This window comes from Micromys minutus, assembly GCF_963924665.1.
Source record: "Micromys minutus genome assembly, chromosome: 28".
In the NCBI taxonomy this organism is placed as follows: Eukaryota; Metazoa; Chordata; class Mammalia; order Rodentia; family Muridae; genus Micromys; species Micromys minutus.
The window spans coordinates 40,151,543-40,177,141 of NC_137963.1; the positions used below are offsets into that span (position 1 = coordinate 40,151,543).

General features: G+C 49.8%; 1 protein-coding gene across 1 annotated transcript in view; it reads right to left on the reverse strand.

Annotated features, from left to right (window-relative positions):
* The window catches only part of DNAI1 (dynein axonemal intermediate chain 1), a gene marked incomplete at both ends in the record, with an annotated part of 64,668 nt that overhangs the window by 9,671 nt on the left and 29,398 nt on the right, over positions 1-25,599 (reverse strand). The window contains 6 exons of the mRNA XM_080940357.1: positions 5,345-5,592; positions 15,156-15,199; positions 15,498-15,615; positions 19,567-19,651; positions 23,737-23,871; positions 25,356-25,415. Of these exons, the coding sequence (XP_080796483.1) occupies positions 5,345-5,592; positions 15,156-15,199; positions 15,498-15,615; positions 19,567-19,651; positions 23,737-23,871; positions 25,356-25,415 (690 nt within the window). The remainder of the gene's footprint in view (positions 1-5,344; positions 5,593-15,155; positions 15,200-15,497; positions 15,616-19,566; positions 19,652-23,736; positions 23,872-25,355; positions 25,416-25,599) is intronic.

Sequence of the window (25,599 nt, forward strand, 5' to 3'; positions counted from 1 at the left end):
CCAGTGAGGGCCCAGGGAGCAGTGGGGAGCAGTGGGGAGCAGTGGGGAGCAGTGGAAACAGTGGAGAGCAGTGGGAACAGTGGAAACAGTGGAGAGCAGTGGGAACAGTGGGAACAGTGGGAGCAGTGGGAGCAGTGGGAACAGTGGGAGCAGTGGGAGCAGTGGGAACAGTGGGAGCAGTGGGAACAGTGTGGAGCAGTGGGAACAGTGGGAACAGTGGGAGCAGTGGGAACAGTGGGGAGCACTGGGGAGCAGTGGGAACATGGGAGCAGTGGGAGCAGTGGGAACAGTGGGGAGCAGTGGGGAGCAGTGGGAACAGTGGGAACAGTGGGAGCAGTGGGAGCAGTGGGGAGCAGTGTGAGCAGTGTGGAGCAGTGGGAACAGTGAGAGCAGTGGGAACAGTGTGGAGAAGTGGGAGCAGTGGGAACAGTGGGAACAGTGGGAGCAGTGGGAACAGTGTGGAGCAGTGGGAGCAGTGGGAACAGTGGGAGCAGTGGGAGCAGTGGGAACAGTGTGTAACACTGGGCAGCAGTGGGAACATGGGAGCAGTGGGGAGCAGTGGGAACAGTGGGAACAGTGGGAGCAGTGGGGAGCACTGGGGAGCAGTGGGAACATGGGAGCAGTGGGGAGCAGTGGGAACAGTGGGAGCAGTGGGAGCAGTGGGAGCACTGGGGAGCAGTGGGAGCAGTGGGAACAGTGGGAGCAGTGGGAGCAGTGGGAGCAGTGGGAGCACTGGGGAGCAGTGGGAACAGTGGGAGCAGTGGGAGCAGTGGGAACAGTGGGAGCAGTGGGAACAGTGGGAGCAGTGGGGAGCAGTGGGAGCAGTGGGAACAGTGGGAGCAGTGGGAGCAGCAGTGGGAACAGTGGGAGCAGTGGGGAGCAGTGGGAACAGTGTGGAGCAGTGGGAGCAGTGGGAACAGTGGGAGCAGTGGGAACAGTGGGAGCAGTGGGAGCAGTGGGAACAGTGGGAGCAGTGGGAGCAGTGGGAGCAGTGGGAACAGTGGGAGCAGTGGGAGCAGTGGGAGCAGTGGGAGCAGTGGGAACAGTGGGAGCAGTGGGAGCAGTGGGAGCAGTGGGAACTGTGGGGAGCAGTGGGAACAGTGGGAGCAGTGGGAACAGTGGGAGCAATGGGAACAGTGGGAACAGTGGGGAACAGTGGGAACAGTAGGAGCAGTGGGGACAGTGGGAACAGTGGGAGCAGTGGGAACAGTGGGAACAGTGGGAGCAGTGGGAGCAGTGGGAACAGTGGGGACAGTGGGAACAGTGGGAGCACTGGGGAGCAGTGGGAGCAGTGGGAGCAGTGGGGAGCAGTGGGAGCAGTGGGAACAGTGGGAGCAGTGGGGAGCAGTGGGAGCAGTGGGAACAGTGGGAGCAGTGGGAGCAGTGGGACCAGTGGGAACAGTGGGAGCAGTGGGAACAGTGGGAACAGTGGGGAGCAGTAGGAGCAGTGGGAGCAGTGGGTGCAGTGGGAACAGTGGGAGCAGTGGGAGCAGTGGGAGCAGTGGGAGCACTGGGAAGCAGTGGGAACAGTGGGAGCAGTGGGAGCAGTGGGAGCACTGGGGAGCAGTGGGAACAGTGGGGAGCAGTGGGAGCAGTGGGGAACAGTGGGAGCAGTGGGAGCAGTGGGAACAGTGTGGAGCAGTGGGAGCAGTGGGGAGCAGTGGGAACAGTGTGGAGCAGTGGGGAGCAGTGGGAGCAGTGGGAACAGTGGGAACAGTGGGAGCAGTGGGAACAGTGTGGAGCAGTGGGAACAGTGTGGAGCAGTGGGAGCACTGGGGAGCAATGGGAACAGTGGGAGCAGTGGGAGCAGTGGGAGCAGTGGGAGCTGTGGGAGCAGTGGGAGCAGTGGGAGCAGTGGGAGCAGTGGGAGCAGTGGGAACAGTGGGAGCAGTGGGAACAGTGGGAGCAGTGGGAACAGTGGGAGCATTGGGAGCAGTGGGAACAGTGGGGAGCAGTGGGAGCAGTGGGGAGCAGTGGGAGCAGTGGGAGCAGTGGGAACAGTGGGAACAGTGGGAACAGTGGGTGCAGTGGGAACAGTGGGAGCATTGGGAGCAGTGGGAACAGTGGGGAGCAGTGGGAACAGTGGGGAGCAGTGGGAGCAGTGGGAACAGTGGGAGCAGTGGTAACAGTGGGAGCAGTGGGAACAGTGGGAGCAGTGGGAGCATTGGGAGCACTGGGGAGCAGTGGGAACAGTGGGGAGCAGTGGGAGCAGTTGGGAGCAGTGGGGAGCAGTGGGAGCAGTGGGAGCAGTGGGGAGCAGTGGAAGCAGTGGGAGCATTGGGAGCACTGGGGAGCAGTGGGAACAGTGGGGAGCAGTGGGAGCAGTGGGAGCATTGGGAGCACTGGGGAGCAGTGGGAACAGTGGGGAGCAGTGGGAGCAGTTGGGAGCAGTGGGAGCAGTGGGAGCAGTGGGGAGCAGTGGGAGCAGTGGAAGCAGTGGGAGCATTGGGAGCACTGGGGAGCAGTGGGAACAGTGGGAACAGTGGGGAGCAGTGGGAACTGTGGGGAGCAGTGGGAGCAGTGGAAACAGTGGGGAGCACTGAGGAGCAGTCGGAACAGTGGGGAGCAGTGGGAGCAGTGGGGAGCATTGGGAACAGTGGGGAGCAGTGGGAACAGTGGGAGCAGTGGGAACAGTGGGAGCAGTGGGGAGCAGTGGGAGCAATGGGAGCAGTGGGAACAGTGGGAGCAGTGGGAGCAGTGGGAGCAGTGGGGAGCAGTGGGAGCATTGGGAGCACTGGGGAGCATTGGGAGCACTGGGGAGCATTGGGAACAGTGGGGAGCACTGGGGAGCCGTGGGGAACAGTGGGAGCAGTGGAGAAGCTTGCTATCTTCCTGTTGCCTTTCTAGAATTGTTTGGTCACTGATTGTTGCTGGTAAAGGCTTCACAGCAGGGTCTGGTCAGTGCTTAGGCACCCTTGTGGGCCACCTGGGGAAGGAGTCTGTGCTATATAGGAGAACATGAGCCATTAAAAAAACCCTGGCTCCACAGCCATGTGGTTTCCCATGGCCAACACAACAGGCTCTGCCCCAGCCTGGCATCTGAAATCCAGATAGCCAGGGCACAGTCCTTTAAGAAGGACCGAGGTTCTTAGGTCTTGGACATCCCATTTAGCCAGCTTGTCTTGTCTTAAAGCTCCAGGCTCTTAATAGCATACTGCTGGAACTATCCCTCTGCTTTTTCCTTTTTTTTTTTTTTAACCTCTGGCCAAACATGTTTCTCTCTGCCATATCCCACATCCACTGATGCCTTGCAGGGAACCCCAAACCCACAATGCTTCCCTTTCCCCATGTCTATTCAATGTCCCTGTCCCACACTATAATGACTGTTACACCCCCAGACAAATCCTCTGATGATTGGGCTGTGACTTTTCAAACTGTGCTCATAGGATGTCTCAGGAATCCCGACAAGGCACAACAGGAGGCAGCAGAAAAAACAACAGGGGACCCTTAAGTAAGCAAGGCCCTAGTTTTACCAGAACAGCTCTGTACTTTTGTACTAACTTCTGACCTACAATGCCCAAGCTAAACATACTCCCAACTGGGTGCCTTCCTTTCCTGGGGTTCCCCCACCCTGATTTCACAATGCTCTGGATATGGAGCTGCTTCCCACTCTGCTTGAAGCCCTTTATTATTACAGTGACTGCTTTTGTCACAATGACATCCTGTAAAATTCGGACCAGGAGCTGGGCAGTGGTGGCACCCAGCAGGACTCAAGAAATAGGCAGGCAGATCTCTGAGTTTGAGGTCAGCCTGGCCTGCAGAGCAAGTTCCAGGGTAGCCAGGGCTGTGCAGAGAGACCCTGTCTCAAAAATTAAAATGAAGTGAAATCTAGGTCAGAGGTTACTTCCTCTGGAACGGCAGTTCTCAGCTTCCTCATCTGAGGGACTCTCATGTTGTGGTGACCTCCCCAACCATAAAATTATTTTTCCTGACACTTTATGACTGTAATTTTGCTATTGTTGTGCATGGTCATGCAAATATTTTTGGAGATAGAGGTTCAAGGGGTCGAAACCCACAGGCTGAGAAACCCACTGCTCTAGCAAGCCCTGGTCTCCTGTCTTTAGTCCCCACCCAGGACAATGCTTCCCTCTACAGACGCTTGTATGTTAGCACTTAGCAGTATGCCCTGCCCTGATCAGCCTGTGGCTGTGGTTGTCCCGCACCAAGAACTCCAGAGGTGAGGCCTTTAAGCCTGAACAGCAACCACATGAGCAAACAGGAGTTAATGAATGGATGTGTGGTGGAGGTGCTGAGGGGAAAAGGAGGAAACTGGAAGTGAGAGGATGAGTGGCAGATGGGTCCTTCCTAGGTTATGTGCCATGACTCTTGCTGACCCTGGACAGAGGAGAGCGGGTAAACTGTAGCACTCTGGCATAATTCTGCCCCACTGTGTGATTTAGAGCATGGTAGAGTGTGAAGAGGGTGCTTGCTGTGGACCTCTTCCACAACCCTGGGTTTGAGGAGGGTGATCAGGTCAACTAGGGGCATCTCACAGTTGGCCGGGGGCTGTCTAGGGTGATGAAGAAGAGAGTTCCATGTGCCTGAAGGTAATGAGGTGGGGGGTGGACTCTTGGATGGACAGAACCTCTGAGCCCCATACTGTTGAACATGAGATAGGAGGGCATGAAACCCAAGGGTAAGAGCTGAAGCTAAGAGGTCACCTTGTCCCCTGGGCCTGGGAAATCTACTCTCTGCTCAGGTCTATCTGGAGCTCATATCCAGTGCACAAAGCAAAAGACTCAAGGTCAGAAGAGGTGGGCCCAAAACTCCTGCCTGAACATTGTCAGGGCATGAGGACAGAGGACAAGACAGCCCTAAGAACTGCCTGGTGGACCCAGAGCTTTGGGGCAACTTGTGGCAGAAATTCAACTTTAGATTCTCTCAGAGCAGCCCGTGGGAGTAGTTTACAGCTTGAAGAGGCAGGGCACCTTTGGGACACAGTGGAGATGGCCTGAAGCCTGTCTAGAGAGATGGTGCCCCCAAGACTCTCCAGCCACGCCTAGAGGGTGTTCAACAAGCAGTGCCATTCCTATCTAGGATCATCCCCAAATCTTTCTTGTGTGACAGAGGAGCGTCCCTTCAGATGCCTGAAGTATCAGTGGCACTGGTGAGTCTTGGCAGACGGCTAAGGTCTCCCCGACGGAGTTCATGGGCAGCAGACTCCAGCTCACAAAGAAAACTGTTGACTCCCAAGTCTCCCCCTTGCTTTTCTCTAATCCAGCTCCTGGACCTCTTATATAGCACTGGCCTTCCCCAGTCCCTTGCTTGTCCATTTCTCTCCCCCAAGGTTCCTCCTTGATGGCTCCTAAGTCCACATGCTCTCCCCACCAGGTCCCAGGCTAACCTGCCATACAGGGTCGGTGTGCTTGCCAGACTTGGAGGTGCTGCGGAAGCAGGGCTGTGAGTGAGGCTTCTTGAGGTTGTAGATGGCCACATTGCCGTCATAGTAGCCCACGACCACCAGGTAGGGGTGGTCCACATGCATGTCCAGACACATGATGCCACTCTCACTGCTGAACATGTACTCGGGGAAGCTCGGGTTCTTCATGCTGTAGAGCAGCAACATGCCCCGGCTCTGCTTCATGAAGTCATCTACCCAGGGAAGATAGGAGGGCTGCAGCTGAAGGGCCATCTGTCCTGCCAGGGGAGCCTCCTTGCCTGTGCCCCAGCAGATAAGTAGAATCTCCTAAGGTTCTTGGACCCTACAGGGACCCAGCTCATCACCTGTCTGTGCCTGTGGGAGACCATGGGATACCGCTCTGGTCCTTCATCCTCTGACTGTGAAATGGAAGTTAAGTGAAATCAGACAGTAGATTTGGATACCCAGGGTAAAGGTAGGCTGCTGTACAATAAATACCTAGATGTCCATGTTCCTCACAAAAGCCTCAGCCAAGGACAGGAATTAAGCTTGAATTAGTGAGCTATTGTCTAATCAGACCTGGTGATATAGGCCTTTAATCCCAACCACTCAGGGATGGAGACAGGAGGGTTGCAGGTTCAAGGCCAGCCTGAGAAATTTAGTTTAGACTCTGTCTCAAAAATTAAAGAAGAAAAAAGAAAGGAGGAGGAGAAAAAAAAGGTAGAAGGAAGAGAGAGAAGGAAAGAAGGAAGAGAAGGAAGAGGAAGATAAAAGGAGGGAGAGAGAGGGGATAGGAGAGAGAGGAAAAAGGAATAGAAGGAGGGGAAGGAAGAGGAGGAGGAGGAGGAGGAGGGGGAAGGGAGAACACAAGGCCCAGGTTTCAGTCTCCAGCACAGCAAGCAGGACAGAACAGCAAAGGCGTGCTGCAGTCTGTGGTCAGCCCATGGCAGTCACCTGGAAGCATCTCCTCATAATTTTACCCCAAAGTTCCCCAAAGCAGCTGTGCCAGGGCTCTCTCTCAGCAGATCTCTCAGTAAAAGTCCTCTTCCCTCCTGCCCCATGCCATTCCCTATAGTCGCAGCGACGGTCCTGATACAGGGCCATTGAGCAGCACGTAGACCTGGCTCCCACGTCCACTTTCCTGCTGCCCGTCCAGACCTCTCAGTCTTCCCAAGCTAAAGTCTCAGAGCCAGAGCCGGAAATGGAGGCGGCAGACCAGCGCACCTTGTGCATCCTATTCCAGGGCAGCCTTTGGCCTTTCCAGTTCTCCTGTTCCAGGTTTCCTCCTCTAGCCTAATGGCTGAGGACCCTGCCATGTCCACAAAGTAGCCAGTCCTGAGATGTGTACTGGTGTGGGAAAGCTGGGAACGCAAGGCCAACATGACTAGTGTGGGTGAGTCATTTCTTGCTGTCTTAATTCTAAGGTCTCCCATGTGGTCCCGGGACTCATGGCATGACTTCAGCTATTAACATGCACACCCCAGTTATTGCTGCCCCAGAGATTCTGCAAAGACCAGGCCTATGGAAAAGCCCACCTTCCTTTGCTGTGACTAATTCTCACGAGTTCTGAGGCTCTCTCTGCTCAGGAACCCTCTCTGGATTCCCTGCTTGCATGCAAGGAGGGGCTGTATTGATGGTGGACATTTCTAGGGTCCATCCTGAGCCATGAGGCAGGACACTGTGGCTTGGTTGTTGTTTTGTTTTGTTTTTTCAAGACAGTATTTCTCTGTGTAGGCCTGGTTGACCAGGCCGGCCTCAAATGCAGATCCACTTGCGTCTGCCTCCTGAGTGCTGGGTCTAAAGGTGAGCACCAGTGCTGCCCAGCAGCACTGTGGTTTAGGAAGAAAAGATCCCCTTATAACAGGGCCCTAGCCCTTAGCACACCTGACTCCATGATGGAAGTTCTATTCAGGTCAGAAAGCACAGAGACAGCACCACCAGCCCAAATGAAAGCAAAGGCCTAATCCATCAAAAGCCACACCTGCGGGGAAGCTCTGCTAATGCGGTTCTGCTTCTGGCTAGCTGTTCTTGTTAACTGAAATATGCCAGCCTAGAACAGGGCTTTTGTGAGAAAGGCTCCACTGGCATCCAGAACACTCAGTGGCTAAGAAAGTCTTTCTCTCAGCTTAATCCAAGTCTGAGTAGTCTTCTCTGGTAGATATCCAAAGCCACAGTGGGGGAAGGTCTGCCTTAAAGTAGGTGGGGAGGAGCTGGCAGTACCTTTATTTGTGAGCTCCTAGGTGGGCCCACAGGTTAATTCTCCAGGGGGAAGAGATCAAAAGCTGGCGACGGCCATCGCTACTCTTCAAGAGCTGGGACTGGTCACTCCAGCTCCCTTTGTTCATCAAGCAGGCCCCGAGACCCTACCTGTATCTCCACCTCCCACCCTTTTGCTCCTAGTTCACCCTGCAAGGTCAGAGACAGCCATTGCTGGGCCCTCCAGATGGCCGTTGGCCAGAGGGGAGCCACTGGGGCTTCTGATTCTGATCTGTCCTCCGCACTAGCCAAGACTGACAAGGGTAAGAGATGGCCAGCAAGAGGAAGACGGAGAGACTGTGATGGGTGCTGATGCTCAGTGCTGTGTGCTGGGTCTGGCCCCTTGACGAGCAGTGCTGATGGCCGACTTGCTCTTGGCAAACCCCTGGCTCCTGTAGACATGCACAGTGCTCATAATAAGTGATGCCAGGAAGGGAGGGTAGGGAGGCTTAGGCTGCTTAGTAACTCAGAATGGAGGACAAGTCTGGTCTATTTGCTGAACTGCTGGTACTAGAAGCCCGAATTATGGCCTCCTAACTTTATAGATGGAGAAAGTGAGTCTTAGAGGGGAGAAATAGTCTACTTGCATGCATAATACACATCACACAGTGTCCTTTCAATTGCTGAAATTCTCTTTCTCTGCTAATCTGTTCTCTTAAATTATTTTCGTGTGTGTGTGTGTGTGTGTGTGTGTGTGTGTGTGTGTGTGTGTGTGTGTGAGTGCTCATGGTGATATGCCCATCAGAGGACAATTTGTAGACATCATTTCTTTCCTTCTACTCTGGGCTCTAGGGATCAAGGTTAGTTTGTCAGGCTTGGCAGCAAGCACCTTTGCCTACTGAGCATCTCTCCACCCCTGGTTGTGTGGTCTTTATATGGAAGTGCACAGAGGAAGGGCCAGGGACACCCTAAGAGTATGGTGGCTATTGACAAAGCCAATGCAGCCTCCCAGGCTCTAGACTGGATAGTGTGGAGGGCACAGGGCAGTCAAGCACGATAAAGGGAGTGAGGCTGCTGAGATGTCATGTTTCCACTCTGAAGGGACGCTCCATATGAAATCATCATCTTATCTTTTAGAAACCTTTAAATGACAGTATTATTAATCAAGCCACCAATGGTTCTTTGTGACATCATCTGTTAGTGTCATACTGCCTAACCATCCCAAAATTCTAGCATGAGTTCACCAACCAGAACACTAGAAGCCCGATGATGTCACTGCTTAGCCACCCAGCATTTCTAGTACACCACCAACCAGGTTACCAGTCATCCCAGTATTCCTTTAAGATTGTAAAGTGCCTCCATTGCCATTTGGATCTTAGTCCCTGGGATACTTTGTTCTTAATGACACAAGAATTAATAGTTCCAATGACCCAAATGGGAGCCCCCTAGCTTTCCTATTGCATAACAAGGTCCTCCAGACTATAGGATTTTGGAGGTACATGTGGCTGAGTACAACAGAAAGAGAGACAGAGAGGAGAAAGGTCCAGGAGTGAGAAACTCTAGTAGTTGTGATAATTTCTGGGAATCCTTCTTCATCTTCTGAAGAAGTGCTGTTCTCCACCATCAGTATAAAGAATGGAAAAGAGTTAAGGTCAAATATGGAGCACACCTCAGCTTGTTCTTCCTGGTGACTGAGTTTATTTCCTTCAAAGTCTACTCTACTGCATAATTGCTACAGCTTTCCTGACTCTCCCCTCAATGATCTACAAGGCCGAGGGAAGACACAGACTTATGTGGTGGTAGCTCTCCTAAAATCACCATCTCAGGGAATGTGAGTGAGAAATAGATAGATAGACAGAGACAGACAGACAGACAGATAGAGAGACAGATAGATAGATAGACAGACAGACAGACAGATAGAGAGACAGACAGATAGATAGATAGACAGACAGAGAGAGACAGACAGACAGATAGAGAGACAGACAGACAGACAGACAGAGACAGACAGACAGACAGAGAGAGACAGACACAGAGAGAGACAGACAGATAGAGAGAGACAGACAGACACAGAGAGAGACAGACAGACACAGAGAGAGACAGACAGACAGAGACAGACAGACAGATAGATAGAGAGAGAGAGAGAGACAGACAGACAGACAGACAGACAGACAGACAGACACAGAGAGACTCTTCTGGGACTGAACCTAGCCTTCTGACTTCTTCTGGTGCAGGGGTCTCACTAAGCTGCCTTAGCTGGCCTTGAACTTACTCTGTAACCATGCGCTCGCAATCCTGCTCAGCCTCCTGAGCTGATTATGTGTCTAACAACTAGGCATGGCTTCGCGTACATGTCTTAATTCTACCAGAGACAAAGTTCTGACATTGCTCAGCCTCTGCTATGGGAGCCCTGGAAGAATACCATCTAGTGAGCAACACAGATCAACGTCTTCTTAGCTGGGATTTATCAGTGGGGTCTTCAGCTCCACAACTGCCAGCCCTGTCTGCTTCAGTCCTGGGTTATGAGGCTAGCATTGTATAGCCTTCTGCTGCAGCAGGACTATTCAGGACCCAGAGAACAGGTGGAGGGCATGTTGGGGCACAAGGCTAAGGCCAGGTCAGCGGTCAGAAGGAGATAGATGCCAGCTGAAGAGACAAAGATGCCATGCCAGCCTTGGCTGGCAGGCTTCTCTGTACTGTGGCATCCTAAACGAAGCCAGCCTAGGACTGGTTCCAAGGCAGCAGCTGTCTGATGACTCCCTTATTAAGTCATGCAAGAGGCACTTGGAGGGGGCGGGGAGTAGGCAGAATAGTGCCCCCCCCCAAATGTCCACATCCTAATCCCTGGAGCCTATAAATATGTCACTTTGTATGGCAAAAGGGACTTTGCAGATGTGATTAAGTTAAAGACCTTGAGATGGGGAGATTATCTTGGATTACCCGGGTGGATTTGATGTAATCGTAAGAGTTCTTATAAGGGAAAGAAGGAGGCAAGCGAGTCAGAGACTCAGATGTGACGGCAGAAGCCAATGTCAGAATGATGCAGTGGCCGGCTCAAAGAGGGCCACAAGCCATGGAATGCAGGCACAGCCACTAGGAGCTGGAAACAGAAAAAGAAACAGGTGCTCCCTGGGGGGCCTCCAGAGAGAACACAGCCCTGCTGACACCTGATTTTTAACTCTGTGTAATCCATCTGGAGATTCTGGCCTCCAGAACTCAGAAGAAATGTGTTACTTAAGCCATTGTGTTTGTGGTCGCTCGCTGCTGCAGCAACAGGAAGCAAATGTCAGAGGCCTTCAGGGAAGGGTGGCCTAAACTCTAATTTTAGGAGCCAGACCGATGAAGCTTTTTCTCCTGGGGTGATACAGATGCAGTTGTGGAATCAGGGGAATGGCCACACTGACACAACAGTGAAGCCCTCTCTCCCTTTCCTACCTCTGGTGTTGCCACTTTGGACTCCAGGAACAGAAATAGCCCCTTGTATTGGGATTTCCACAATTTCCATAAGCAGGGACCAGCCCGAGGCTGGCTTGGGCTCTCAGCATGGTTTTCCTAGGCACCCTTGTCCGGTTGGGAGCTGTATTTATATAGTGTGGGAAATAAGAGCAAGGCCTTGGAGACAGAATACATCAAGTGGGACATTTAATTTGATTTAGGGAAAATGAGGCAAACATTTGAGAACCTAAATAACTAACCAGTAATTAAACTAACAACGGATGCCCTTGCACGCCACCCGGCAAGCAGAGTGGCCTTTATGGACTGTATTTACAAAGAGACTTGACAACATAATTAGTCCTGTAAATTTTACACAGCCCGCAGCTAAGGAGTGATGGATTTTGTGTGTGGAGGATGAACAGGGAGAAATGAGGTGGATGAATTTCCATTTTCAGTAAGTGAAATTAACGCTGCTTAATTAGCGAAGCCAACAAGTAAATGATCAGGAAAGATTTAAACTCTTATGAGTGCATCTCTGGCCTGGGCAAGTTCAAGGGACAGAGCAGGGAGAAGTTTAGTGCTCAAAATTAGGGCTGCTGTTGGCCTCTTGTATTTATGTATTTATTTATTTATGTATTTATGTGTGTATGTATTTATTTATTTAATGTATGTGAGCACACTGTAGCTGTCCTCAGACACACCAGAAGAGAGTACCAAATCCCATTACAGATGGTTGTGAGCCACCATGTGGTTGCTGGGAATTGAACTCAGGACCTCTGGAAGAGCAGTCGGTGCTCTTAACCGCTGAGCCAGGTCTCCAGCCCATGCTGTTGGCCTCTTTTGAGGTGCTGCCCTGGAGAAAAGTTGGGCTGAAGGACAGCTGGCTCCTTTGCCTTTCCAATACAGGGCCTGCTAGGAAGCTTCCTGCCCCATCTCCTATGGGATAGCCTCAGAAGCACACAGGCTTTCTAGAACCTGCTCTGCCATTCCTGCCTGACAGGCCATGAGGAGTCTCCACTTCCCTGTTCTACGCTGGCTAATGAGCTAGAACAGACCCTTCGGTATCATGGGCTGTCACAGTCACATTCCAGACTATCTTTTCCTGAACTGAATCCTTTTGTCTCCCAATATCCCTCCCCCTTTGTTCACCTTCGTGGGAATACAGAGCCCAACCTATGGCGCACCCATGCCTTTGTGCTTTAAGCATCTGGTACCAGAAGCTGTAGTGGGAAGGCAGGTGCAGATTTACTGGTTATCCTTCCTTTTCTCTTCTTTTTAGGGGGAGGGGAAGGAAGAATTGAGACCAGGGGTTTCTCTGTGTGCCTTGGCTATCCTGGAACTCTCTCTGTAGACCCGACTGGCCTTGAACTCACAGAGATCTGCCTGCTTCTGTCTCCCAAGTTCTGGCAATAAAGGTGTGTGCCATCACCACTGACTTCCTTTTCTCTTCTTGCTCTGTATCTAAAGCCAGGAAACTGTGTCTGAAGGATATGACATGTCCCAAATATATATCCCTATCCTTCCTGTACTGGATAGCTTTATGTCAAGGTGACATTAACTAAAGTCATCTGAGAGGAGAGAACCTCAATTGAGAAAATGCTTCCATAAGATCAGGCTGTAGACATGTGTGTAGGGCATTTCCTTAATTAGTGATTGGTGTAGAAGGGCCCAGCCCACTGTAAGTGATGTCATCCCTGGAAGGTGGTCCTGGGTTTAAAAAAAGCAAGCTGAGTAAGGTGCGATGAGAAAGCCAGTAAACAGCACCATGCACGGCCTCTGCGTCAGCTGCTGTCTCCAAGGTTCCTGCCCGGCTTCAGTTCCTGTCCTGGTTTCCTTGGACAGTGATGTGGAAGTGTAAGACAAACGAACCCTTTCCTCCCCAAGTTGCTTTGGCTCTGGTTCTGACAGCAATAGTAACCCTAACTAAGACACTACCAGAATAAAAATCTAGGAATTTCCGAGAAAAGAAAGCTTAAGAGGCCTGGACTGTGCCTTCCAGGATCAAACTCAGTAGTAAAGCTGAATTCTAATTCAGTATTTCTCTTCAGGCTTTTTTATTTTCTCCCAGTAGGTTTGGTTGAGGGAAGCTGGTGAGACCAGCTGCTGTTCCTCCCAATAACCCTGCCCACAACCAGGTGCAGCCTCAGCGTGTCAGCTTGCTCTTCTCCCATTCATCTAAGAACATAGCATGTCCCAGGTGACCTCAGGAGCCAATGCTTCAGCTAGCCCTGCTCAGGGCTGAAGCTGGTACTGTAATCAATGGCCATCTGAAAGCTGGCCAGTCACTCCTGTGCCCCATCTGCTCTGCTCAGGCCCTCTGAAGGGTCTGCAGGGAAGTCAGGACACAGAACAAGAAGGTGCAAGGATTGGCCTGAGTGTGTAACTGCTCCTGCAGCACACAGGCCTCTTCTCTCATGCAGGCCTCCTGAGATGGAGGCCTGGCCAGTTGTTGGTCTTCCCTTGTCACTAACGAGGAGACAAGGGCACTGAGAAGTGACCCTGCAGAGGGAGGTCTGTGGGTACCATGGGAGCTCTGCCTCCAAAGACTAATGAGAGACAAAGAAACATTTCCCGGCTGAGTGCTTGCCCAGAGGAGGCCAGTATTACCTTCCTCTGACTAAGAATACGTCACATGGATGGCTTCCACATGACCTTGTTTCTAACTGTGCCTAGAAGATGGTCTTCAGTGTATGAAGTTTCTCCTCCCACCTTCTGCAGAGGCTCACACACTTCCACCTCACTCTCAAGCAGAGAGCCTGGGCCTCACATGGGGGTCCACACCCACTCCTGGAAAGGCCTACCCAACCCTCAGGCTCTGTTCCAGACCCAGTAGCTGCAGCAGAGGGGGGAGGGATGTTCTAATTCCCTGCCAGAGGGGAGAGTGCTTCCCATTTGGCAGGAGCCCACCTTCAGGAGTAGGGACACAAAGCAGGCATTTAGGGCATCCTCAAAGGCAGCTCAGACCACAGAACTGGGAGCAGCTCCAAGGTTCCCTCCCTGAGAGGAATGACAAACACCAACTCCTCCGGACCTCCTCCCTCTGGACCCCTACCCTGGTCAGAAAGCTGGTGGGCCATCTAAGAGGCAGTGACCAGGAGCTTGTGTGCCTGCCAGCAGCAGCTTGAAGAATGGAAGAGCTTTTCTGTTCACAGAAGTGAATCCTCCTAGCCAGAGAACAAGCTGTTAGCATTAGGGAGCTGTGCCTGGCTCACTGGGTAAGGCCCTCCCATTAGGATCAGGAACTATCCAGTGCAGTGGTGGGTACTTCTACTTGGCCCAAATAATAGGAAGGAACAGCAAGCTGCGTGGACAGTTACCAGCATGTGCTACCTCCCACCTCGAGCATTCCCCCGGCCAGGCCAGGAACACAGATAGCTGTGGTCTCCCTCCAGTGGCTCAGGAACAGAAGAATAAACTTCAAACACCCACCTTTCTGCACCCCTACCCTGCTTCAGGCCTGGTCAGGAAGGCCAGGTGAAGAAGCAGGGAGAGGGCTTCCACCCCACTCTAAGGTCTTCCTATCTCTCCTTAGCACACAGTACCAGCCTCCAGCCCTAGGCCTGCAATTCCTTCCTGTGCAGGAAATGTCCCTGCCCTTCCAGAATTCCTTCAGTTGTTTTCTTATTGAAATGCTTACCATATCCTTTGAGGGATGACCCACGCCTGCAGACGTGGCCTATGCTGGCCCCTCTGATGCAAAGCTTTCCTCTTCATTCTTTGAGGGTCACTTAGCATACCTAGTTGTATTCTTTTAACCAGCATTAATTCCCCATATAAAAGTGGGGTTTCCCATTAGACTGATGGTTCTCAACCTGTGGGTTGTGACCCCCCTTGAGTTTCCAATGACCCTTTTACGGGGGGTCATCTAAGACCACTGGCAAGTACAATATTTACATTACAATTTATAACAGCAGCAAAATCAGTTATAAATTAGCAGCAGAAATAATTTTATGGTTGGGGGTCACCACATATAAGGACCCGGAATAAGGGATCATAGCATTAGGAAGGTTGAAAACCACAGCATTAGACTGTGAGCTCTCTCAGAGGGACAGTGACTACATTCTGCTCACCTTTGGATCCTTCACACCTGGCAAAAAGCTCTGAACAGACTAGGAACCTGGTGTCTGATATTTGCTTGAACAAACAAATGAATAGGTAGATTACTTACATGAGCCATGTCCCACTGCAAAAAGATCCTTGTACTTTGGATTCCTGCAAAAGAAATGTGAACTCATTGCCTGGAATACAGACATGGCCTTCCCATGGTCATGAGCTTTCCCCTGGGCACTGGTGACTAACTACTCTGCATACATCCACTGTCTAGCTTAGACTTCTACCATGGTAGACATTAGACGATCCTGCAACCCAATAAAGATTAAAGTCCTATTTCCCCCCACTGTGTCCCATGTCACACTCAAGATATAAAGTGGACTAGAAGAGTCTTATGGCTCAAGATTTGGACACAGTGGGTACTCTGGGATGCTAGGTTTGCTGCAATATCTATACTCACCAGCAGAGGGCAGTAACAGCCAGGCGCTTGGCTTTGTCGTTTTGAAACTTCCAGAGAGGCAGCAGCGTACCCTCCTGGTCCCTGTATTCATCAGCAGCATCCTCATAGTACTTAAAATCTTGAACGCAAACAGACACAGTCAGCCAGGAACTGCTACTTTGTAGCAAATCGATATCTCTTTAGAAAATACAATGGACTTTTTTGTGCTTGGGGCTGGAAACAATAGCAGTACCTATCTCAAAGGACTGCTGTAAGGATACAGGCTGAGTTTAATATATGCAAAGTGCCTAGAAAAATGCCAGGCATACATTCTCTCTGTATATTAGTTGTTGAGGCAGGACTACAGCAAAGCATCCATCTGTGCGTGCACAGAATCCCAGGCTGCATCCCTCGTTCTTGTGAGCTTCTTCATTGTTTCAGAAGCTTGAATCAGAGCAACCAGATTTTAAGGGTTCAGCTGCCAGAGGCTAATTAATAGTTCTATTAATTCTGCATCCTCGATCCCTAAAATGCAGCCCAACTTTATACTCACTGTCAAGCCCACTGTAAGCAAGCTGCCTGGACACTCCTTCATGGGATCCCAAAACTTGGCTTCATCCTTAAAGCTATCTCTGCCTTCCATTTCCGCTAGGTTAGCCAGAAGCCTCACCTTGCCATCTACCTAAACTGAGAGGCTGGGGAATCCTTAGCTGATCTCTTTACCTTGTTTTATATTTTCCTCCCGTCTTCTTAAATTCTTTTTTAAAACCTATAACTACTACCTACCTAGGTTAAGATCCCCAGATCCACCACCTGGCTATCATATTCTTCAAGCTGGTCTTCTTGCCTCCTTTCACAACCCTCCTTTGGTCCACACTCTCCAGGGCTGGCAGTGCAAGAACAAACTATCTCTTCACACGTTTTCCCCATACCACTGAAACTTCGATGGCTCTTCTTAAACAAGGTTATATGGTCGGACCAAGGCTATCCTTTCTGACCAGCTGTGTGTTTCTTAGTGCTTTTCCATGCCTAGATTGCCCTGGCCTGCTTGTCTGATTCCTACATGTCTTTTATCTTAATGACGTCCTCCCAGGGTCTTCATGTTCATTTCTTTTCATTGAGAATGAAATCTCATTTGCAACTCAGTCAAGAGAGAGTTGCTGAGGACTGTAACCTAATTTGGGGTGCATGAGGAAAGAGAGAGGGAGAGGGGCAAGAAGAAAGGAAGAGGGAGAGGGGTGGAGAAGAGGAAGGGGAGGGAGACAGGGAGAGGAAGAGAGGGAATTTGTGCATGGCAGCTAGAGGGTCTATGACCTAATATCACTATGTTACCCAACCTGGACTGTAGTCATCTGGGCTCAAGTGATCCCCCAGCCTCAGCCTTCTAAGTACCTAGTACTACAAGTATGTGCTAGGACATTTTTTTCATTATATAGCTCAGGCTGGCCTGGAGCTCATGGTAATCCTCCTGTCTCAGCCACCTGAATATGGCTTTTTTGGGTAGACTTAATTTCTTTGTCTCTTCCAGTTCCCCCTCTCCTCTACTGAGACATGTCAGTCTTTTTGCCCCACTTCCATGCCACACAGGTCCTAGAGAGCAGGACAAATGTTATCTCCATTCCTCTGTCTCCAATGCATGGAAAAGGAACAGCCACAGAGCAGAGACTGAAAGTCCTTTCAAAGAATTCAAGGGAATAAAGGAAATGGTTCTGTCTTCTTTCAGGCAGGATGGCAAATTAGAAGGGACTCTATATCTACACAGTCTGGGACACACCCAGTCACTGTCTTGTCCCTGCCACAGTGCCCCATACCTTGAAGTACAATCAAGCCCCAAAACTGTCTTGGAAGAAAGAAAATTGAATGGTCAGAAAGGCGTGAACCTGATCACATCAAAATTCCTAAGCTTGAGGGAACTTTGAAAATCCCTCATATCAGTGTGGGGATTAATTGGTAACATTTCTTTATTTTTATTTCTTTTTTCACGATTACACTTTCCCAAAGGGAAAGCACAGTGCAATTAAAAGAATCAAAGTTCAGTGCATTTTTATGTGACTGTGTTCTTATAAACGAAAGGGTTCACAAGGCCACTTTCTCCATGGATATTAATCAGGTTTGTAGCCCTGTGGTGGGCCACTTGCAGAGGCTGGGTCTCAGGAAGGGGAGCTGTGTGAGTGACAGATCCTTTCATGGCTGCTGTGCACTTTGACGGCTTTGAAAAGCACTCGTGGTCCTTTCCAGACTCAATGATAACGAGGGCTTGTTTAGGCTGCTGATCTTGGCAGCCTTAGCTTTTGTGTCCCGCAAGTGAGAAATAAGCATCAAGTCACCAGGAAGGGCCTGAGGCCGTCAGCAGAGGAGCCCAGCCAGCAACATGGCATTGCCAGCTCCTGGGAGGCAGCTGCTCCACATAAACGCTCAACCTCTCAGGGAAATACAAACCACTTGGGAATAGGCTGCTCACACCATGGGAAGGGCTCCGTTTCCTTGGCACTGTCAGAGATGTCAGAGTTCCCAGGCCCCCAGCATTGAAGCACTGCTGAATCTGTTTCTATCTTCACCGCCTTGCTAACTAGTCGCTGGGGTACATCTATTGAGTGCGTTCCTTTGAGATGCCTCCTCCAGCTCAGCAGCTCTGTGGGCTAGTGGTGAAGTGCTTATCAACAGATCTACCAAGGGGATGGGGTTTCAGTTCTGACGTCACCCTTCATACCTCCCGCTAGCTGTGATTTTGTTCAAGTAGCAACATATTAAGCTGGGTTTCTCATCTGTAAAATGGGGATAATTCATGTCACAGCAGAGCTGCCTGGAAAACAGAAAATACTATGCCCAAAATATAGCACAGAGCCTGGCACACAGGTCCTTCCCAGTGAGTTGTGGTGCCTGGTTTTCCGATATTATAACTCTCCCTTTGTTCCACCCCTTGTGCTACGGTCTGACCAGGCACAGAGCCTGCTCCACCCCATACCTTTACCTCTGTTCCTGAACTCTGCCTATTACTCAGCTCATGTCAGTGCCTCTCAACTCTCTGTGGAGAAAGCCCCAACTGCCTTCCCACCGTTTCCTAACAGCTCTTGTTTGCATCCTTGAGACTCTGCTCCTTTTTCTGAAGAGTCAATTTCTACTCATTCTTGCCACCAAGTCACTAAGGCCACCATCTGCACCTCCCACAGACCCCACTAATCCCCTGCCACTTAGTCCAGGACTCCCCAAGTCCTCTAAGACCATTCCAATGCAGTCTGTATTTGTGTTCTTCCTCTTCCTCCTCTTTTTTTTTTTTAAATTGAGACAGCATTCTTTGTGTCACCCTGGCTATCTTGGAACTAGCTTTGTAAACCAGGCTAGCCTCAAACTCACAGAGATTGGTCTGCCTCTGCCTCCCAAGTGCTGGGACTAAAGGCATGCACCACTGCTGCCCTGCTATTTTTCCTCTTCTTTAGGGGCCCCAGAGTAGTTCCTCTCCTGTGGATTCTAGTGTCAGCATCTCTAAGCCAACTGGGTGGACACGAGCTCAAGACCTAAATCTGGCTTCTCTTTGCTACTCACTGGTCAGGCAGATTTGGCCTCTGCTGCTCATATGCAAGGACAGAATAATAATTTCTGCTCTGCTGCTCCCAGGTCTGCTGGGAAGGTGGCATTAGATGACGATCCTGCAGTTCATTCTGGCCACATGTCAGACCAGGTCACTGCACCCACTGTTTACACACCACCCTTCATGGTGGACTTGCAAAGGTCTTGCTTCTTCAATGACATTCAGAGGAGGAAGGTGGTTGTTTGTTTTGTTGTTTTGTTTTTATTTCCCCTTTACTCTAGGACTTACTGTAGTGAAACACTCAAACACTAGTCTTTGGTGAAGAATTTTAACTACTAGTTCCCGGATTGGCAAGTTGGCTCAGCAATTGAGAACATTTACAAAGGCTGTGAGGTTGGTTCCCTGTACCTGTAAGGCAGCTCACAGGTGCCTGCAACACCAGCCCCAAATCTCTGCCCTCTTCTGGCCTGAGTGGGCATGGCACATATACACGGAAGATTCAGACAAAAAGGCACACACACACCTAAAAATAATGAAAATTACTATCCCCTTAAGTCTTACCTTGAGCAACATCGTCGTATGTATTTTGGTTGACCATTCGCTCCACAATTTTGGCAGCTTGGGTCACTTTGGTGATGTCATCACTCTATGGAATACAAAAGCCCTCATTAGTGCCTGGTGAGGTCTGGCCCTGAGCCAGAACCCAGATTTGCAACTGGTTCAGCAATGTAACCCTGCAGTTACCTATCCCAGATGGCTCAAAAATGGCTCACAGCCAAACACCAAACAGCATAGAGTAGGAACCCATTCCTCAAAGGTGCATGAAGGTCAAAGCAGACATATCTGGTCCCTGGATAAAGTTGTTTCTCACTCTTCCATCTGGAGTTTGGGGAAAAGCATCTCTCTGAGCTCAAGAAAAGGCATTGAACAGAGTCCAGGAATCGGAGGGCAGAACAGTCAAGAACCCGTTAGAAGCTTTTCTATGTGGACAGGGGGACCACGGGGGCTTTCTCAGATCAGAGAATGGCAGGTTTCCACATAAGGTCTCAAGGATCTTCCATCCCAAACTCCTCCTTTATTCGCAGGCTCAGGCACTCACAGATGCCTAGATGGGGGAAGATGAGCTGTACACTGAACATAAGATAGAACTGAGCCTGCTAACCCAGGGCCCTTCTTAGACCACAGACAAAGCATCAAGTTCTACCCTGGAAAATGACCCCTGAGTAAAGAAGCAGCCTTCATAAACCCATAAAGTAAACCACTTGGCAGGTTCTCAGAGAAGCAAGAACTTTGGGACTGGCAAGAAAAGCATAGAGAGAGTCTAGAGAGATGGTTCTGCAGTTAAGAGCACTGACTGTTTCTGCAGAGGACTGAAGTTCTGTTCCCAGCACACATTCTGGGTGTCTGACAACAGCCTGTACCTCCAGCCCCAGAGGAATCTGTGACTTCAGGACTTCAAAGGCACCACACTCATGTGCACATAACCCTCTACCCCCACATACAAATCATTAAAGATAATCAAAATACACCTTTAAAAAGAAAAGTACAAAGAGTTTGGGGCAAGTGGCTGGAGAGAATGAGCTAAGTGGTGACCGAGGGTTGGACATATGGCTCTTGAAGATCAGCACTCCTGGGAGAGGCCATGTTGGGTTGTAATTAATAGATGAGGTTCCAGGGCTGGCAAAGACCTGAGTCCATCCCTAGACTCACATGGTGGAAAAAGAAAAACGATTCCCACAGATTGTCTTCTGCCTTCTACACATGCTCTGTGTGGCTCAGGCAAGTCATTCCTCCCACAAATTAAATAAATAAAATCTAATTTAAAAACTTCAAAAAAGACTTGGTTCTAGACCGCACAGTTGTGTATGTATTTCTTTCCTAGTGCACTGAGTAGGAAGAGGTCACTTTGATTCTCTGAGCCATTGTCCTTGTGAGAGTGAGGATGGATCTTTGTGAGAGATCATTCTGGGGAGTAAGCAAAACACACATGCCGATTTAACTCTGTTCCTGGTGGCAACACAGTCAGAAGAAACGCTGTTGAGTGGTGGAGGCTCACTTGTTGCATCTGGGAAATGGCTCTTTGAGGGCCCCTCAGCACACTTCGGATGGACTCTTATTTATCACAAAAATCTGGGCAAGGAGGGCAGACATTGGAGTTGTACTTGTTGCCAGATGCTTCTCCCAGTTCTTGGCCCAAAGCACAGTCCCTCCTTTTCTAGGTCCTGGGCCAGCCCTAGGTGAGGTTGTGGACAGATAGCCAGTAACTGATTCCACTTTCCTGGCTGGTCTACCCACAGTCTGAACTCTTTCCTCTGGCCACAGGGAACTACGTACCTGAAGAAAACCCCTCTGATGTACCTCATTTCTGCACATTGACATTTCCTTCTCTTCCAAGCTCTACCAGCTTTGGTGTGGTATATTACTGACGGAAATAATGTTGATATTGTGTGTACACGTTATTGTGGGTTTGTTCAACAACCTTGCAAAGTATGATGTCATTAAGACAGCTTTACATTTGAGGGAGTAGAGGCTTCAGTAAGCTCCAGATCATATTAACAAAGCCAGGCTCACTCTGACTACAGTGTCCTTGTCCTGTCTGCCCAAGACCCTTGCTGTGCTCAGAGAACAGATGAGGGCTACTGCTTCCATTATTCTAGAAGCTGTGCTACTGAAGTAGCCACATCTCTTTATGGGTTCTGACTGATCCCATCTTCTTATATGTGCCAAATCTTTAGACCATACAAGCTTGTATTCGTTTTTGTGTATTTAGACAAGTCAGCAACAAGCCTGAGTCCTAGGTCCATTATTAGAGACCTTCTCAGAAGGTACCATGGACTTACTTTCTTTCCTCCCTGCTCTCACCTGAGATTTTTATCAACACAGACAGGTCTGAGGAAACGCTTCACTGCTCAGGTTCTCTCATTCTGTCTACACACATCCCAGCTCAGTACTGGGAAGTCCCAGCTAGAACCGACCTCTGTTGGGTTTCTTACCAGATGCTCACTGGGAAAGAGGGGGCAGATCCTGCCTATATCCCCGTTTTCCATGTCAGCAAAGCTGGAAGATGCTGTGGCAGATGTTGTGCACCAACCTTTGCCCCAGATCCCCTTTCGGTCTCAGCCATATAGTCTTCTCCTGGCTTCCGGGTCTTAATGTTTCTTTCTAGTTGGAGTTTCTGCTATTATGGGTTCCAGTAGAGCCAAGAGCCCAAACCCTGACAGATCTTCACATTGACCCTAACACAGGCCAGAACCTCCTCTGAAGTCCCTATCATCTGAGGGATGGTGCAGGGACCCAAGAATCTTCATATAACCCACCCTGGGACTGATGTTCTTACCATGTCCATGATCACTCAGTACTTGGTTAGTGATTCAAAACAAAACAAACCAACAAAGAAACCCCGACTGTGAAGCCAAAGAAAGGGACCCCAGACATCCCTTCAAAAGTGACATCAGGACCATGGAACAGAACTAAGAGGAAGTGGGCACACCTAAGATAAAGAAAATAGATATTCTTTAACTGAGCTGGATTTTAGTAAGGTTGGAGACTAGCCACTTCCCTGTGAGGCGCCCTGGGCGCTCTCCAAAGTGCTGAAACCATCTCCTGTTTTTTTTTATGACCCTGTCCCAAGGCAGGTCACACCCACAGGTTCTCCACTCTGGGACTCCATCTCCTGACCCAGATTTCTCTCTGCTGCTGGAACAGATGAAGTTCTTCGGTGTCTCCTGTGGCGATCTTCCCCATGCCATCATCCTGTGGTTGTATCACTCTGCTCTATGCTGACCCCCAAACTCCTGCTCTCAACCAGGGTCTTTCTAAAACTCCCACTTGGCTTCTTATGATCAATACAACTCAAGGTGGCTACATCCATTAACCAGATGTTGATGGTATCTAGGATCATTTTTGGACTGGCTCAGGTCCCTGAAGACTCACTGGCCTAGGTTCACTTCTGTTGTAATAAAAATTCCCTGACAAAAGAACTTACAGGGATAATGGTTTATTTTAGCTCAAAATTCCAGGTTATAGTACATCACAGCAGGCAATTCAAGGCAGCAGGAACTTGAGGCAACTAGCCATATCACAGTCAGGAGAGAAAGAATGCATGTGTTCTCCACTCTTATGCAACCTAGCACTCAAGCCCAGGGAATAGTGTCACCCACAGTGGGCTGGGTCTTCCATCATCAATTAATGAAACCAAGACAATCCCCCACAGGAATATCCAAAGGCCAATAAGGTCTACATAATCTCTTATTGAGACTTCTTCCTAGGTAGTTCTAGATCCTGTCAAGTTGATAAATAAAACTTACCATCATACTCACTTTAACGACCAGACATAAACAGAGGGCTGAATACAGAAAAGCTTATCATCTTCACCCTAAGCTCAAGGGGGAGCATCTTATCTTTAGATCCCATCCCTACTGTGAGATGACTCCTCAACTTTCTGGCAAGTACAGATAAAACATACTTAAAAAAAAAAAAAAAGACTGTCCTAGGCTAGTGATCTCCCAACCCTTTTGACCCTCAAAATGGCAACTAGAGGGAAGATGTGAACCCCCAGGTACAATTCTAGCTGCCATCACACCTTCTCCCAAGGTAAGAAATCTTCCATCTCAATATCAGCCTTATCTTTCGAGTATCTGTGAAACCTTTCTAAAGCTCTGAGCTACTATGTATCCACAGCCAAGACCCCACCAGACGTTCTGTGACAGACCTGAAGACACCCCCACCAACCTGGGACTCCATAGATGTCAGTTTCCTCATGGCCATCTTCTCCGTTTTCTTAGCCACTGGGGTCTTGGTCTTCTCCTTCTCTTTGGTCTTTTCCTGTTTCTCGAGCTCATCCACATAGGCATCATAGATCTCCCACTAGTCAAGAGCAAGATAAGAGTCACTCAGGGCACTGCTTTCACTGGCCAGCTCATCAGCTTAAAGGAGTTGGTTGTGTTAACCCATCAAGTGTTTCCATAGTACCCTCCGGTTGGTTCATTATAATCACGTGTCCAAAGTCTTTCTTCTCTGCTAACCACCCACTCTAGAACAGGAAGGAAGCATTTTCAGGACTCCTCTAAGATAGGCTTATTCACCCTGAAGCACAAAGTCTGAATCCTAAGCTGGAAATCAATCAATATTGTTCTAGGTTTCAATCACCAACCAGCAGAGAAAATGTGCAACCACTAGGACTAGGTAACTAACAATTCACTGGAGACTTCTAAAACTGAATTAAGAAATGTTAAAAAACAATCTTCCTCAGGCTGCTGAGATATCTCAGAGAGAAAGGCCTTTCCACCAAGCCCGATGACCCAAGTTCAATTCCTGGGACCCATATGGTGGAAAGAAAACTAACTCTCTCAAGCTGTCCTTTGGCCTCCATTGCATGGCAAATGAGCATGTGTGTATGTACATGCACACACACACACACACACACACACACACACACACACACACATTTTTAAAAAGTTAGTAGAAAAACTATCTGCCTCCATGGAAACAGGATAAATATATTGGCTCAAGCTGGCTGTCTACTTCACTGCCCACTAGAAGGAAATAAATAGGTTTTTGCCAACTGGGCCTGAAGGAAAGAAAGCCTAAGAGCTGTAGCAGCAGCAAGGATCTGGGACTGGGCAAATGCAGCATATCACAGTGTGTCCCCAGACTGGGCAGTCACTGCCACCTGGAGGCCAGAAAGGCACACCTTACATTTAAAGATTTACTGACAGGCAGTATGCCTCCTCTGCAGTGCACCTCAGCATTTGTTATCTCACTCAGAGCCCCCCAACCTCTCTGTGAGGAAGCTTATCATCCTTTACTGACAAAGGAAGAAGCTGAAGTATTTGGAAATAAGTGAAGCTACTGTGCTCAGGATCTTACAGTAGGAAGAGCAGAGCCTGACCTTTGGTTTGCTAGCACCAGATCCTGTCCAAGTCAGTGCTGCCAGACAAGAGGGCTTAATGGGGAGAGGGTTTGCAAGAATGCCGAAGGCTGTGAGGGCAGTCAGAATGTTGGTACTTTAAAGACAATCACAGGGTGCTACAGGTTTCCTAAAGCCCTTGGGAACAAGTATTCTCCCATGTTCCTGGGGGGGGGGGCTCTAGAAGCCATGCCTCCAGCCACGAACAGTCTTGCCCCAAGGAGTATGTGGCTGATCCAGAACTCACTGTTGAGGACCTATAGTGCCATGTGGCCAGGGTTCAGAGACTAAATTATCAAGACAAAGTGCAGGGAGATGGGTGGATAATCAAGGCAGACTAGCAGAGGAGTTCACAGCCATGCCGGTCACCTCTGCTGCCAAATGTTTCAGGATGCATGGGAGTACAGATGGTGACAGCATTTGGGCTGACCCAGGATCTTACCTGATTGGCTGTGGCTGAAAAGTTTGTCCTCGGTGGAGGCTCCATCTGGCATTCTCGATCCTAGGGAACAATGACAACTAGAAATCCACAGAAGGGCCTCATCCCCACCCCTCACATAACCCACAGTGCATCTGTAGGAGCGTTTGCTTAGCGCTGAGGAAGGGGTGTAACAGAGCTGGGGAAGCAAAGGAGATCCTGGTGAAAGTTTGAATTATTCAAATCCCACAATTGTTCCCCCATTCTG